This window comes from Stegostoma tigrinum, chromosome 26, assembly GCF_030684315.1.
Source record: "Stegostoma tigrinum isolate sSteTig4 chromosome 26, sSteTig4.hap1, whole genome shotgun sequence".
NCBI lineage: Eukaryota > Metazoa > Chordata > Chondrichthyes > Orectolobiformes > Stegostomatidae > Stegostoma > Stegostoma tigrinum.
The window spans coordinates 25,208,455-25,224,789 of record NC_081379.1 but is presented as its reverse complement, the minus strand read 5'-3'; the positions used below and the strand labels follow the sequence as shown (position 1 = coordinate 25,224,789).

The following is a 16,335-nucleotide window of genomic DNA, read 5'->3' as shown; positions in this document are numbered from 1 at the left end:
TACTAAGGTCAACAACAGATTTGGATTGCATGAATGAATTTGAGAAAAGTAATTGGTAATGATGAAGTATATGATGGAGCTAGCAAATGTTGCATCCCTTCACGGGCAATCAGCGTTGGAATATGGTCATTAAGATGTAGTGAAAAGAGCTCAAGAACAGCTGCTGGGGGTCTGGCAAATATCATTAGATGATGGTAAGTCCTAAGGTTGAACATTAAGTTGTCTATCATTGATTATTTATCTACAGGGTTGGATGTGTAGGTCAAAGGGCATGTGGCAAGCACTGCGGTCAATGTTGCAGGTAACCATTGTAGTCCAGTATGTATAAATATTCTGTACTTTATTGGGAAAGGTAGAGTGTCATTGAACTCCATTCTGAGCCGTTATTAAGAGGGCAACTGGTCCCCATGTGAAAACCAGATTTGGAGCAGTTTGACTTCTCCCACATGTGCACTAAAAGAGCTCTAAATAGAGGTCGCTTGTACTGCTGGAGACTCCTCTTTGATACCACTCCCCAGCAGATCTCTTGTTGCTACACAATATATATTCATTAGAGATAATAGGAACTGCCGATGGTGGAGAAACTGAGAAAGCAAGGTGGAGAGCTGGATGATCACAGCAGGCCAAGCAGCAGCATAGGAGCAGGAAAGCTGACATTTCGGGTCTAGACCCTTTCTTCAGAAAAATTTTTTTTTTTTTGTTTTTCTGAAAAAGGGTCTAGACCGGAAACATCGGCTTTCCTGCTCTTCTGATGCTGCTTGGCCTGCTGTGTGAATCCAGCTCTACACCTTTATCGTATATTGTTTAGACTTTTTTGTTATATACCATTTTCTCAAAAAACAGCACCTGTTATGAGTATGCTTTCAGTGCTCAAAGTTGCTAAAAACGTAGGAAGATAGTGATGCTGGAGCATCTGGGACTTGTCAACAAGGGAATCAACAGGATTTTCATTCACAACAAGAGAGAAGTGCTGGAAGAACCTAGCAGGTCAGGTAGCATCTGTGGAGAGAAAGCATAATTAATGTTCAGCGTCAAGTGACCCTCCTTCGGATCTGATAACTACTAGGAAAATGTACATTATCTGAAGAGAGGCTGGGGTGATGGAAAAGTGTTGCGACATGTAGCAAAATGGAGCCCAGAGGTAGGCAAAGGAATGGATAATGGTAAGCCAGAACAAATGCAGATAATAGGGACCATTAGTAGACAAAAATGGTTTGGCTTTGTTGAAAACTGTCATGTCATGACAGGGCTGGGTTGTTTTGGGGGGGGGGGGGGGGCATGGTGGTGTAAAGACATGAAAAGGTATTTGGGTCCTGAAATGTCTTAAACTCTGTCAACTCCTGAGAGCCACAGGGTCCCCGAGAAGAAAATGAGATGCTGTTCTTCCAGCTTGTGCCGAGTCCTGCTGAAGTATTGCAGTTGGCTCAAGCCAGAGATGTTGGCCAGGGAACATGATGGTACGTTAAAGTGACACACAACCAGAAGTTTGGGGTCATCTTAGCTGTCAGAAAGTAGGTGTTCCACAAAACGGTCACTTAGTCTGTGTTTCATCTCCCTAATGTTCAGGAGACCACAGTGTGAGCAGGGAACAGAGTATCTTCATTACCTGAAGAGATATAATTATTTGGAAATAAATAGCAGAAGGACTGAGTGTGGGTTGACTGCAGCACCAAATTAATTCTTGGTTTTGTTGAGTTTGCTGATGTGGAAAATGAAGTGCTAAAATTAGCTTCAGTGGATATGGAGTAGAAAAATGGCAATATGTGTTAATACCTTCTGCTCCCAGTCACAATCCAGTGACTGCTTCTAAACTGATCAGGACTACACAAAATAAAACTCTGCTTTGATGTTTTTGAAGATTAAATAGTTTGTCTAAAATCAATATCAAGATCCACACATGAATAATGCTACTTGGGTAAGGTAATGGAGGACTATTTGTAACCACAAAGCTAATTACGAAAGAGTTAGAAACCAAACAAACAATAGTCTAATAAAAGTCAAACAAGTAAAAAAGTATGTAGTCTGTAACCTTTATCAATAAATTAAATAGTTTAAATATTTTAGATTAAATATAAGTTTTCACCTGTCCTTATCCGCATTGGTGAAGAAATTTCATTTCGTTCAACACATCACCTTTCGTTTGCTATAAATTTGGGACAATATAGTACTTATCATGGCAATCTTAAAGTAAAGACAAAATACCCCACTTTTAAATGCAAACTGTCCCTGTTCTCCTGTTTTGCTTGAATATTATACTTTGTCTTCTTGCCCTATGTTTAGTGTAGGCTTTCAACCTAGCCCCTGTAAATCTTTCCAAATTCTCGAATAGGCAGCCTAGTCTGCCCCACCAACAAGGACCACATCCAAAGTTAAATACGTTTTGCATGGGTGATGTGTCTTTTTCCCCAAACATTATTTACTGTAAAAAAAAAACTTGTTTCAAGAACATTTGCTGCAATGCAAAGTAGTTAGTCCTCATGGGACAGAATTATGCAAATCGTAATGTAGGACTGTACAATGGAAATAAACTTACTCACTTCATACAGCTCATTCACTCTTCTAATTTCAAACTAGAAATTTGTGTGTGGAAAGGATTCCCCCAAGTACCAAACCTCTGGTCCCTCAGGAGAACCCTATTTGATTACCAATGTTCTTTTCCTAACAAAAAAGTGGGATGATACATAATGCAAAATAATGCACAACAGAAATGTGGAGGTTGTTCAGGGAGCAGTTACTACAGGTACTGGATAGGTTTGTCCCACTGAGGCAAGGAAAGGATGATAAGGTGAAGGAACCTTGGATGACAAGACGTGTAACATATAGTCAAGTGGAAAAAGGAAGCTTACCTAAGGTTGAAGAAGCAAGGATTGGACAGGGCTCTAGCAGTTTACAAGTAGCTAGGAAGGAACTGACGAATGGACTTAGGAGAGCTAGAAGGGAGTATGAAAAAACCTTGGCAGGTAGGATCAAGAAAAACTCCAAGACTTTATATACTTATGTGAGGAACAAGAGGATGGCCAGAGTGAGGGTAGGGCCGATCAGCGATAGTGGAGGGAACTTGGGTGCAGAGTCAGAGGAGGTAGGGAAGGTCCTTAATGAGTACTTTGCTTCAGTATTCACCAGTGAGAGTGACCTTGATGTTTGTGAGGACAGCATGAAACAAGCAGATATGTTCAAACAGGTTGGTGTTAGGAAGAGGATGTGCTAGAAATTTTGAAAAAACATGAGGATAGATAAACCCCTGAGCCAGATGGGATATACCCAAGGTTCATATAGGAAGTGAGGGAAGAGATTGCTGCCCCTTTGGCAATGATATTTGCGTCATCACTGGAGCAGTGCCAGAAGAATGGAGAGTGACAAATGTCATTCGCTTGTTCAAGAAAGGGAATAGGGATAATCCTGAAAATTACAGACCGGTCAGTCTTACTTCTGTGGTGAGCAAATTATTGGAGAGGATTCTGAGAGATAGTATTTATGATGATTTGGAAAAGCACAGTTTGATTAGAAATAGTCAGCATGGCTTTGAGAGGGGCAGGTCATGTCTCAGAAGCCTAACTGAACTCTTTGAGGATATGACAAAACACATGGCTGAAGGCAGAGTAGTGGATGTGGTGTATATGGATTTTAGCAAGGCATTTGATAAGGTTACAATGGTAGGCTCATTCAGAAAGTAAGGAGCCACAGGATTCAAGGAAATTTGGCTGTCTGGATACAAACTGGCTGTCCAACAGAAGACAGAGGGTGGTAGTGGATGGAAAGTATTCGGCACGGAGTTCTGCGACCAGTGGTGTTCTGCAGGGATCTGTTCTGGGACCTCTGCTCTTTTGACAGGATGCAGACCTGGGCAAAGAAGTGGTAGATGGAATTCAACTCAGAAAAATGTGAAGTGATTCATTTTGGAAGGTCGAACTTGAATGCAGAATACAGGGTTAATGGCAGGATTCTCGGTAGTGTGGATGAATGGAGGGATTTTGGGGTCCACGCCCATAGATCCCTCAAAGTTGCTACCCAAGTTGATAGGGTTGTAAAGAAGCTCATGGTTGTTGGCTTTCATTGGCAGCGGAATTGAGTTTCAGAGCCATGAAGTTATGCTGCAGCTCCACAAAACTCTGGTTAGACCACACTTGGAATATTGTGTTCAGTTCTAGTCACCTCATTATGGGAAAGACGTGGAAGCTCTAGAGAAGATGCAGAGGAGATTTATCAGGATGCTGCCTGGACTGGAGGGCAGTCTTACAAGGAAAGGTTGAGGGAGCTAGGGTTTTTCCTCAGTGGAGCGAAGAAGGAAGACAGGTGACTTGATAGAGGTGTACAAGAAGATGAGAGGCATAGATAGAGTGGATAGTCAGAGACTTTTTTCCCCCCAAAGGCAGAAATGACTATTATGAGGGGACATAATTTTAAGGGTCATTGGAGGAAGGTTCTTCACATAGAGAGTGGTGGGTGTGTGGAATACACTGCTGACAGTGATAGTAGAGTCAGATACTTCAGACTTTTAAGTGACTCTTGGATAGGCTCATGGAGGATGCCATCCGAAAATTTTAAAAAATTAAACTGAAGGATAACTCATTGTCTTACAGCTGGAATATGACATTAAGTTATACATCCTAGCATCTACTTTTTAAAGGTCTCTAAGACCTTTTCCTACACAGATTTACTTGTGGTCCAAGTTTCTCAGGCATGAAGGATAGTGGATAGCAAGTAGCATTGAGTGTTTTCCTTTTTGTTACAAGCTTTATCTTTTTGTTAGAACTCTCATCAGCCCACCACTACCTGACCAATCCAAAAGCTAAATTTTGAAGTTTCACTACCTCGAGAAAGTCTTCAAATGTTGTCACCTTCTGAATCTACAGCCATCTTTCCCACATGTTGTGACAGCCCATGTGATTTTTGGGGAAGAATAACTTATGTTGGGTGATTGTCCCTTTAAGAACTAAGTTTCTTTTTCGATAATGTCAAAGTAATGCACCTGGCTTCCAATATACAGTCACATGACCCAGCTTCCCTGGAGATTAATACTGTTGAGAAAAGTGAACCAGAAATTAATTATATGGGTGAGTCAGTGCCTGGGCGTGGCTCTGGTCTCCAGCAGGGTTTAGATTTTTCTTCTAAAATTCAAGCTGAGGACAGTGACCATATCTTTTAGAACATTCATCTGAAATACTGTAAAGCTCTTGTTAGTGGAAAATTCCACCTAAGTGAGTTAAACTTTTGGGATAGCTAAAGCTGAGAAAAGGGAGAAGAAAGTTTTAAATGCAAGACTCCAGAACAGTAGAACCAATGTCTACATTTAAAATACAATGACATGTTGAATGGGGAGTCTACATCTGAAACATTGGTGGGGATCTGAAGGAATAACCTGTCTGAAATGAGTGGAAAAACCCAAGAAACTTTAGCCTTTGAACGCCTCTTTGAAACAGGACTAGACAAGTGGTTTGTTATCAAATTGTTAATAAAAATCTGACAGGGGTGTGAGTCAGTGGGCAAAGTGACCTTGAGTTTAAAATAGAAGTATCTGTATTTTAAATTTTTTTTAATGGTAAAAGCCTTTTAAAGAAAAGTCAGTTCTTTATAATTTGTGGATAATATGAAATTGTTTAAGACTCTCCAATTAATTTCTAACACTTCCATAGCACTGACATTGTCCTTCAAAGTCACACATCCAATTATTCTGCCCACATTAAAAACTTTCTTGACTTGTCTACAGCCTTAGCAGTTGACCACACTGCCCTCCAACACAACTTCATTCGGCAGGATCTGCCATTCCCTGTGCAGCTGTAACTAAATCACATACAAAGGACTTTTCTTCCCACTCCAACACTGTCACCTCCTAGAGCCACTGAAGGATCGATCCTTGGCCTCATTGTATTTCCCATCTACATGTTGCCACTTGGCAACAATTTAAAAACATATCCAGTTCCTCATATGCAATGACAATACCCAGCTCTCTTCTACTTTCACCTGTGTCACATTGTTTAACATCCATTACTCGATGAGCATCGATATTAGAAAACTTGAGGGGTGGGGTAGGAAAGACTTTGGCCTTCAACAAACTCCATACTGAGCTGTTGCCTACCTCCTTCTCCCATCTACTGCATGATGCTAAAACAAATCACTTAACAATTGTGCCTTTGATTCGGAGCTGAGCTTTTAACCCCAAATAATCTCTTGTTCCATCTGTACAGCATCACCCATCTCCCCACTTCAATTATCTATTGATGAACCCAAATTCCTCATTGCTTCTTTTATAACTGCCTTTAATCAGTGTCTTCTGATCTCAAAACTACTGCCAAAAGGAACTGTTTTCAGGCACTTTGTGATTTCAAGTACCTTTTCCAATTTCCTAAATTTCCCTTTGTCAAAGAAGAACAAATCAAGTTCTCCAATCTATCCTGGGATAGTGTAAACTTCAGAAATTGAATAAGTGTTCATGGATTGAAAGAAGCAGTAATAACTCTGTCTAGAATAAACTGTTAAGGAAAAACAGTTATACAGGAATTGAAAGCAATTAGCTATGCCTGGGAAAAGGAGGAATTGATGTTACTTGAACAAAATGGTTTCAACACCTGCTTGATAACTGGCTGCCTTATGCCACAAGGACAAATGATTATTCTGCAGAAGAATTTATGGAGTTAATTGCAGGAAAGCTGTGTCTTCAAACAAACAGTCAATGCCAAATGTAACAAGGAACAGGAAAGCAACTTCTGATAAGGAGGCAAGCTGCAGGCTTGATAGCTCCAGAGCAGTATCCTTAGAATACCTACTACACAGATAGAGGCCATTCAGCCCATCACATCCCACCCTATTCCCATAATGTCACATTTACCATGGTTAATCCACCTAGCTTGCACAACCCTGAACACCATAAACCAGTTTTGCTAGCCAATCCACCTAACCTGCACATCTTCAGATTGCGGGAGGAAACCCAGGTCCCAATGCCAATGATAGTCACCGTGCTGCCTCAAAGTGGTCAATACTTTGGATGAAAGAATCACTAATAACGTCACACCATAGACTTGAAGAACAGAAACCTGACCAAAAAAAATTCAACTCCAGGACTCTTCAGCAGCAGAATTTCTAAGAACAACACTGCACAAAGATTGAACCCAGAACATTGAGACAAACTGTTAGTTGGGAATTGTACCTAAATTCCACCATTAATCAGGTAATAGCCAAGTTAAGTTGTGAGGCTTAACTTGCTTACTTGTGGGGTCTTATTGCTACATGCAACAAACGTTAAATAATTATTTCACTATTTGTGAGATTTCTTAATAAGTAACTGAATTAGAGGTTGCGTCTGATAATTTACACGCAACAATCTGCATCACCGAATTACCTCATCCCTGGAACGATTCCTGTGTATCTTTCTTGTACTCCATACTTTTATTTATGGAGCACGGGTCCCTTTCTACGTACCCTTGACATCCCTCGATAGAGTGCTGGCTCATTGATGTGCACTCATTCTGCAGGTGCAGTCCCAACGAGCGGTGGTGCTGCTGAGCTCTCTGCATTATGACAGCAGGCCCGGGCAACTGGGGGAGGGATATACCTTTAAAGGGTCTTGATATCAACTAAAGGAGGCTCACCGACAAATACCTATATTTAATCCATTCCAATTATTACTGGCATGGTCTTTAACTCTCTCCACGAGGAGCAACGTTCTAATTCTGGTATGGAGGATTGATTTAAATAGACGAAAAAATATGTTGTGTGCAATGAGTGATTCTATTGATTAAATCTGATTAGAAGGTCACGTTTGAAATAGTAAGAACTACCGATGCTGGAGTCAAGGATAAGTGTAGAGCTAGAGGAACACAGCAGGCCAGGCAGCGTCATAGGAGTAGGAAAGTTGACGTTTCTGGTCGGCACCCTTCAGAAAATTTTCTGAATTCACGCTTCCTCCAATTCAGCTACTTATTAAGAAAACTCGCAGAAAAATAGTGAAGCAATTAGTTAAAGATTATTGCATATAGCAACCAAAATAAGACCCCTCAAGTAAGCAAAATTTTCTGAAGAATGGTCCCGACCCGAAACTTCAACCTTCCGGCTCCTCTGATGCTGCGTTCATCCAGCTCCACGCTATGTAATCTCCTGGAAGCTCACATTTTACAAGTTTACAGCAGGTGGCGTGTTTTAGCTGGAGTTTGAAACAACGAGTGATTTTTTTTAAAAAAGCTATTGTTCTCACAAACAGGAAGATTATTTGGTACAGGATTAACACAATAATGGCGGCCGCTAGTGTCCGGAATTCACTTGTGCCTCACCCTTCCTAAGGTTTCGAGTTCTATTTGAATGTATGTTTCGGCAGTAACCCAACCCAAATTGCGCAAAAGGAAGGCTGAAAGAAAACAGGTCGCAAGCCATCGGGTTTGTTTAGCACGTGTCTTTTCAATGATAGATTCAGATTCTCCAGCATCTGCAGTTCCTATTTTCTCTTTTCAAAGATAACAAGGTGTAGAGCTGGATGAACACACCAGGCCACGCAGCATCAGAGGAGCAGGAAAGCTGACCTTTTGGGCCTAGACCCTTCTTCAGAAAATGCCATTTCAATGATGTTGTGACCAACTTGTCGAAAGAAAACTTTGTCCGGCTACTCGCTATTTTTTTCTTTTAAACAATGTGAGGACTAAGTATCCTGTCAGAATAATCGTTACTGACGTTGTATTTAATATTTTCTCTGAAAAGTTCATTTTAACACTATGATTGAGGCTGATTTAGGTTTGAGGTTTATTCAAGGATATCCATCCCCACGAAGCTGGCCCAAGCCCTTACGTTCAGACCATTCGTGCATAGCTAGTAAAGAAATGTAGTTCATTGAATTTTAGAAGTAAGGTGAATAAAGAGACAATACAATTTATAATGAAACGCAACATGGAAACCGTTGGAGCCACACATTATCCTATTACCATCCTTAGTTCTAAAAGAGTTCCACTGGACTTGAAACGTTGAATCTATTTGTCTCCAAGGTGCAGACCGAGTTGAATTTCTCTAGGTTTCTTTTAAATTAGTTACAATTGGGTGCCAACAAGTGATTACTGTGCTTGTTTTATAGCATGTCGTTGGATGTTAAGATTATGATAACGATTAAAGATGTTATTCACGTAAAACCAGCTCCCCTGGGTGTGGCATGTTGTCCGTATGACTAATAGTAGACGCCTGAAGGTCCTTGGAACTTGGTCAGCGGAAACGCTTTGGGGATGTCCTGCCAACTCATGGGAAGAACATGGCCTAGGGTAACCAACTGTTCCACTACATTTCTTATTTTAAGAAATCAATTTCTTCTTATCACATGACTTGCTCCCACACTTCGGTCACTAGTCTTTGTGACCGACTGCTGTATGTGGAAGACGGTGGGGGTGAGGTTTGACTGTCAACCAAAAAAAAATTCTTTTCCAGTTTGAATTTTGTTTATAAACAGAAATATTAAAAGAATCAAACTGATTTTTTTAAAAAGGTACGGCAAGAGTCCATCGCGAAACAACAAAAACAAATCCCGTTCGAAATGACCCTGTGCTTGTTTTTGTTCTGTCTCTAGACTTGCACACTTTTGCTGCAGATTCCCGGCCAGTCCTATAGGTTGGGAACCCCCACTGTGAGCAGTGACCTACCAAAATGGGGAAGGCTCATTCGGTAACACGATGAACACATCAAGGGATTTCTCGCAGAAATGAAGAAGGAACACTGGGAGCGGGAAATAAACCTCTGAAAGAACCCAACTGTGCCAGCACCATGGGGTTTATCAGCCATCTGGGAGACCCTGAGTAGCAGGAAATGATCCTCAATCCCGAGCGATGGTGGGTGGGTGGGAAGTGAACAGTTTAGCCGATATTGGTGCTTGCTGCAGTCCAGGTAAGGATGTGGCAGCTCCCAGTCTTTACGAAATAAGGTGCACGGCCTGGGCTCACTCAGAACGAGAAGTGAATGCTCACGGCTTGCCGTGAGGCGTGTCTGCCGAACAGGAGTGTCCTCCTCCTGATCCGTGAACACCTCCCCAGACACTCAGATCAACGTCTTTCCGGACAGTCAAGGGCAAGGCTGCCTCACATCGCCCCAAAATACTAGCTGTTTGAAACGAGACGGACGCACGGGTTCTTCTAGGAGCGGAAAACTAATGCAATCAGGAAGCCAGCGTTTATCTGGCGGGGAGTTGAGGTGATCGTACAGCAGATGCCTCGCCAAATGTCACGTTTCTGGCCCGGAGGAGTTTCTAGGACATAACTGTGAACTAAGAGGGAGGGTGAAAACTGAACTTTATCTTTAGAGAATCAGTCATCAAATAAGATGGCTTTGGAAAATGGTCATAATGTTAAAGCTGCCGGCGCGGATGGAAAAGAACTGAAAATTGTGATAGTGGGAGACGGTGGCTGTGGGAAGACCTCGCTACTTATGGTGTTTGCCAAGGGAGACTTCCCAGAAGTAAGTTGAAGGAACCTAACGATAGCGCTCGTTTAGGAAAAAGACCAGACGAATGTAGCGTGTTTAGAGTTTAGCTGCGAGAGCCTAATTTCTATTTAGACTCACCGTCTGTACAATTGGATTTGTCACTTGGAATAAATGTTCTTCATTTAAAGTGGCGTAATTTGGCAGAATGCTGTTCCTAAAAGATTAGAATTAGTCATACATTCATCATAAAGCAAAACCTATAGTACCTTTATGCGGAGTGCATCCTTGCAAGGTTGTAAGGGGGACAGAGAACAGCTAAGCGTTCCAGCGATAGAAAGCTGTAAATTTTACGTGGTATATAGACGAGGGCATGGCCACGCTGTGTAATTGAGTCACCTTCTGTGATATAGATGGATCAGCATTTAGTATCTCCTTGCAACGGTCTGGGACTCAGAAAAAGATAACAGGCTGCGGCGAATGTGAAAATGAAGTGCGCGAAGGAGGGAAGGGGGAGAAAACAGCAGAGACGTCATTAACCAAACTTTAACGATTGGGCCTGAATCAAATTTACAAGAAATTCTAGGTGGCCTCATTCGCACTGTTTGCTAGTCTGCTGACCCAAAAATAATGTTGTGGGGATCACTGTACATGTTGATAGTGTAAATGTGTCTATTATACTTTTTGTTGTTACTTAGTAAACATGCTACAATATAAATAGGCTAAACATAGCGAAAGGAGCTTCTTCCTTCTAGGAGGAAGTGTCTGATGGGAGAAGATTTTGTTTTAAGTTCTTTTTTAGAAAATGCCTATACTTGCTCATGGAAAAACATCAGTAAGCATGTTACTGAAGCTATCTACAGAACAGATTGAGAGACTACATTCTCACCTTTCCGTGAGTGGAATCGTTAGTTTGAGTGTGAACAGTGCAAACGTGTTGGATGAACAATACACACAAAGTGGACTCCTTAGACGACATAATAATTCTCCAGCATCTGCAGTTCCCATTATCACTCCTTAGACGACATGTCCGTCCTGGGCCTCCTGCAGTGCCACAATCATGCCACCCGAAGGTTGCCGGAATAGCACCTTATATACGACTAGGGAACTCTACAGCCCAGTGGTATCAATGTGGACTTCACTAGCTTCAAAATCTCCCCTCCCCCTTGCGCATCCCAAACCTGTCCGTCCTGTCTCCCACCTATCCACTTCTCCCACCTCCACCTCCTACCTGTCAGCCTCATTCCCGCCTCCTTGACCTGTCCGTCCTCCCTGCCGACCTATCCCCACCTACACCCAGCTATACTGGCTCCGTCCCCACCTCCTTGACCTGTCAGTTTCCTCTCCACCTATCTGCTCCTTTCTCCATCTTCTATCCGCCTCTCCCTCCCCTCTCTTTATTTCAGAATCCCCTTCGCCTTCCCTATTTCTGAAAAAGCGTCCACACTAGAAACGTCAGCTTTCCTGCTCCTCTGCTGCTTGGCCTGCTGTGTTCATCCAGCTCTACACCTTGGTATCTCATTATACCAAGTGGGCATTTTTTGTGTCTCAAGATTGGATGCTGTTTATTGGATTCTTTCAACTGGATTTATTCTAGTTTTTTTCCAGCATAGACTCCAATATTGTTTTGACAGCTGTCCAAAAAGTACTGGCATACCATAAATGCCAAAGGTGCAATATAGAGATAACAATGGAAGGTTTACCATTTGAATGGGTAATAAAACTGTTAATCCAATACAAATAGTTTAACAGCCTGGAATATGTTGTAGTGGGAGATCATGTGCGAGCTGACCTTTTCTACTCCAATTACTTTTGTAGGCCAAATTCCTTAAAGTGGAAATGTGAAACAGTATGGTGAATTACTGGGGCTTCGGTGATCTCCGTATGTCCTTCAACCCCAATTAAAGTCAAATTGGATACAGAAAGAAAGATTGAAATAAAAGCAAATTACATCACAAATGCTGGAAATCGGAAGTAAAAACAGAACATGCCGGAGAAATTTAAGATAATGAAATGTGAGGCTGGATGAACACAGCAGGCCCAGCAGCATCTTTCATTATCTTGGATTCTCCAGCATCTGCAGTTCCCATTATCACTGATGCCGGAGAAATTTGTCAGGTCTGGCAACGTCTATGGAAAGAAGAAGGGTTCTGAAGAAGTCTTCCTGGAATTGAAACATTAACTCTTTTTCTCTTTGCACAGATTCTGCCAGACTTAATGAGTTTCTCTAGCAATTTCTGTTTTAATATAAGAAAGAAAGAGTGGATTATCTGAGAAAATATTTAAAAATCTAAGAAAGCATGTGAAATTAAGTGTTTTACAAAGGCTTGGAGTAATTTACCGTCAGCAGACTTGTCCCCTTTCTGGGCCTTTGTTGGTGGAGCAAACTGACATACTAATCAGAAGCAGAGTAACCATTCACCACCCCATGAGCAGAGTCCTTACGCCATGAAATAGCACTTCTAACTAACAGTGCAAATCCAGAATTTGAAGACTAAAGTCAGGGCTCTCACTCCACTACAGGAGGGAAGGAAAGCTGTGCTTTTGGAAGTGCCATCTTGCAGATGAAATGTTAAACTGAGACATCATCTTTCTTCTAAGGTGGATGTAAAAGATCCTGTGGCACTATTTGGAAGAAAAACAAGGGACTTTGGTCTTCTGGCCATTACTTATCCCTCAATAAACATTTTTTAAAAATCTGGACTTTATCATATTGTTGCTTGTAAGAGTTTGCTTTTTGCAAATTGGCTGCTACATTTTCAACATCGCTCAGACCTTTTGAAGATAGGAGTTGGATTGTCATGTTGAGGTTGTGCAGGATGTTTGTGAGGCCTCTTCTGGAAAAATATGTGCAGTTCTGGTTGCCCTGTTTATAGGAAGGATATTAATCTGGAAAGGGTTCAGAAAAGATTTACTAGGATGTTGTTAGGAATAAAGGGTTTGAGTTATAAAGAAAGGCTGGAATTTTTTCACTGGAGCGTAGGAGTTTGAGGGGTGACTTTTATGGAGGTTTATAAAATCATGAGGGGCATAGATAAGGTGAATGGCAGGCGTCTTTTCCCCAGGGTGGGGAATTTCAAGACCAGGAGGACATAGTTTTAAGGTGAGAGGAGAAAGATTTAGGAAAAAACATAAGGGACAGATTTTTTTACAGAGTCTGGTTCACATGTGGAATGAACTTCCTGAGGAAGTAGTGGATGAGGGTACAGTTACAACGTTTAAAAGACATTTTGATATATACACCCATAGGAAAGGTTTGGAAGGTATGGTCCAGGACCAGGCAGGTAGTACTAGTTTGATCTGAGATTATGTTCAGCGTGGACTGGTTGGACTGAAGGGTCATACAGCACCAGGGGAAACAGACTCAAAGTCCTTAACTGCTGTAAAGTAACTTAAGATTTTAAGACATTAAGAAAGGTGCTTTGAGAATGTAAATCTTTGTCGGTTTAAATCCTAATAAATTTCTTAACAAAAATTCGTAACAAGGTTAGTGTGAGGCCAGTGACAGAGCTGTACAAATTGCTAGCAAAATGTGGCAATCTTCAACAAATGTCATATTTATTTCTCACCACAGATAATGCTTTTTAAAAAAGAACATAATGTGTGAAATAATTGAGCTTGCCTGTGGTTCCCCCCGCCCTTCCTCAAACTATTGCAGCAATCAAGAACTTCTTACTGTCAAGGCCCACGTGGAAGACTCTCCTTGGGTGGTACACTATGGAGAGTACCCCTATGTTGCTCTGGGACTATGGTACTTTACCTACAAATATAGACATTGGACTGCTATGCTTTTTGCAGTGGAAGAAAGCTACAAGAGTCAAATATTACTTCTTATCATTTGAAACTTAAGTTTACACCTTCCAGTAGATTTTTCAGTGGAACAATTTCATCACTTTTGCGATGTCAAACAGATCAGCTGCTCCCAGATCTTTTGTTCCCTCCCCCAACACAAAGCCATGCTGCCTTTTGCTAATAAGCCCATGTATTTCAAATGTGAGTGAATCCTGTTTCTAAGAATCTTCTCCAATAATTTTCCTACCACAGACTTGAGGCTCATGGGCCTGTAATTTCCCAGATTATCCCTGTTGCCCCTCTTAACATTGGGACCTCACTCATGACTAAAGAGGATGCTAAGATTTTGTAAAAGGACTCAGCAATTCTACTCCCTCTCCTCCCTCAGTATTCTGGCACAGATCCCATCAGGTCCTGGGGACTTGTCTAATGCTTTTCATACTGCATTTATGCTTTCTTTTTTCTTTCTAAGGTCATAATTTCTCTTGTTTTCCAATGTTTGCAGATCTTTACATCCTTATCCATAATTTTCACAAGAACATGCCTGTCCTGAACTCTAATCAACTGGCTTTTAAAAGATTCCAACAGGATAGATGTGGATTTACCTTCAAACAGCAGCTCCCAGTCAACATTCCCTTGTTCTTGCCTAATATTGTCATAGTTAACCTTCCCTAGTTTAGTACTTTCACCTGAGGATTACTCTTATCCTTATCCATAAGTAACTATAAAATTATGAAGTTATGATCACTGTTCCTGAAATACCAGGTCCAGTAATGCCCCTTCCTAAGTTGAACTATTAACATATTGCTTCAAGAAACCATCCTGGATGGACTTAATTCCCTTGGAACTAAGGGAATCCCAATGTAGTGTAACTGAAAATCCTCCACTACAACAACACTGTTGTTTTTACATTTTTCCATAATCTGTCCACGCAGAGTCATGCAGCTTGGAAACAGACCCTTAAGTCCAACTGGTTCATGCCGAACATGATCCCAATCTAAACTAATCCCACCTGCCTGCTCCTGGCCCATATCCCTCCAAACCTTTCCTAGCCATGTCCTTATCTGAATGTCTTTGAAATGTTATGATTGTACCCACATCCACCACTTCCTCAGGAAGTTCATTCCACTGGCAAACTACCCTCGGTGTAAAAAAAATTGCCCCTGATGTCTTTTTTAAAACCTCTCTTCTCACGTTAAAAATGTGCCCCCTAATCTTGAAATCCACCATCCGAAGGAAAAGATACCTCACTGTTGGGAGGACTATAGTACAACCCCACCCAAGTGATTGCACCTTTCCTGTTCCTGGGCTCTACCCATGTGGCCTCACTGGATGAGTCCTCCAATGTGTCCTCCCTCAGTAGATATTCTCTGTAATGAACAATGTAACTCCCTCATCTCTATCTCGCTGACACTTTCCCACATTGTATTCGATCGGCCACTTCTTTGCTGACTCTTCTGCAGCCTCCCCATTTTATTAACATTACCTGAGCCTCCACCTATCTTTGTGTCATTTGCAAACTTAGTGACAGTGCCTTCAGTTCCTTCATCCAGAGCTAGTGTAACTAGTAGAAATGTCACAGTGATCAGGGTTGAGGCTGCAATTATTTACTGTATATATTAATGACTTGGATGAGGGAAGTGAATGTACTTGTGTCAGGTTTGCAAATGATGCAAAACTAGGGGAAACCAAGGGGAACAGTTCCTTCCTGTTCTGCTGCTCATAATTTTGTACATCTCAAATATGCACCCCTCAGTCTCCTCTTCTCCAAGAAAAACAATCCCAATCCATCCAGTCTCTCTTCATAGCTAAAGCTCTCCAGCCCAGGCAACATCCTGATAAATCTCCTCTGCACCATCTCCAGTGTTATCACATGCCTTCTATAATGTGGATTCCAAAACTGTCCACCCCCATACCCTAGTTGTGGCCTTACCAATGTTTTATACAGTCTCAGTATAACTTGTTCACTCTTCAGCTCTGCATCTCGGCTAATAAAGGCTAGGATGACGCTGAATATAATGTGGGAAAATGAGAGATTACGCAATTTTGGCAAGAAGAGCAAAATATTATTTAAGTAGAGAAAGACTGCAGAAAACTGCAGCGTAGAGGGATTTGGGATTCCTTGTCCATAAAGCAGAACAAAACTAGCATCCAAGTTCAGTT

The 16,335-nt window shown here is 41.5% G+C and overlaps 1 protein-coding gene across 3 annotated transcripts in view; it reads left to right on the top strand.

The window, feature by feature from the left end:
• Positions 1-16,335, top strand: part of rhof (ras homolog family member F) — a 44,753-nt gene that overhangs the window by 5,429 nt on the left and 22,989 nt on the right. The window contains exons 1-2 of one of the 3 annotated variants that reach the window (XM_048555885.2): positions 7,521-7,670; positions 9,536-10,416. In XM_048555885.2, coding sequence (XP_048411842.1) covers positions 10,282-10,416 — 135 coding nt within the window. In that variant the 5' untranslated portion in view covers positions 7,521-7,670; positions 9,536-10,281. Of the gene's footprint in view, positions 1-7,520; positions 7,671-8,320; positions 8,620-9,535; positions 10,417-16,335 lie in introns of those variants that run through there. The other 2 variants (XM_048555886.2, XM_048555884.2) reach the window with 2 other exon arrangements.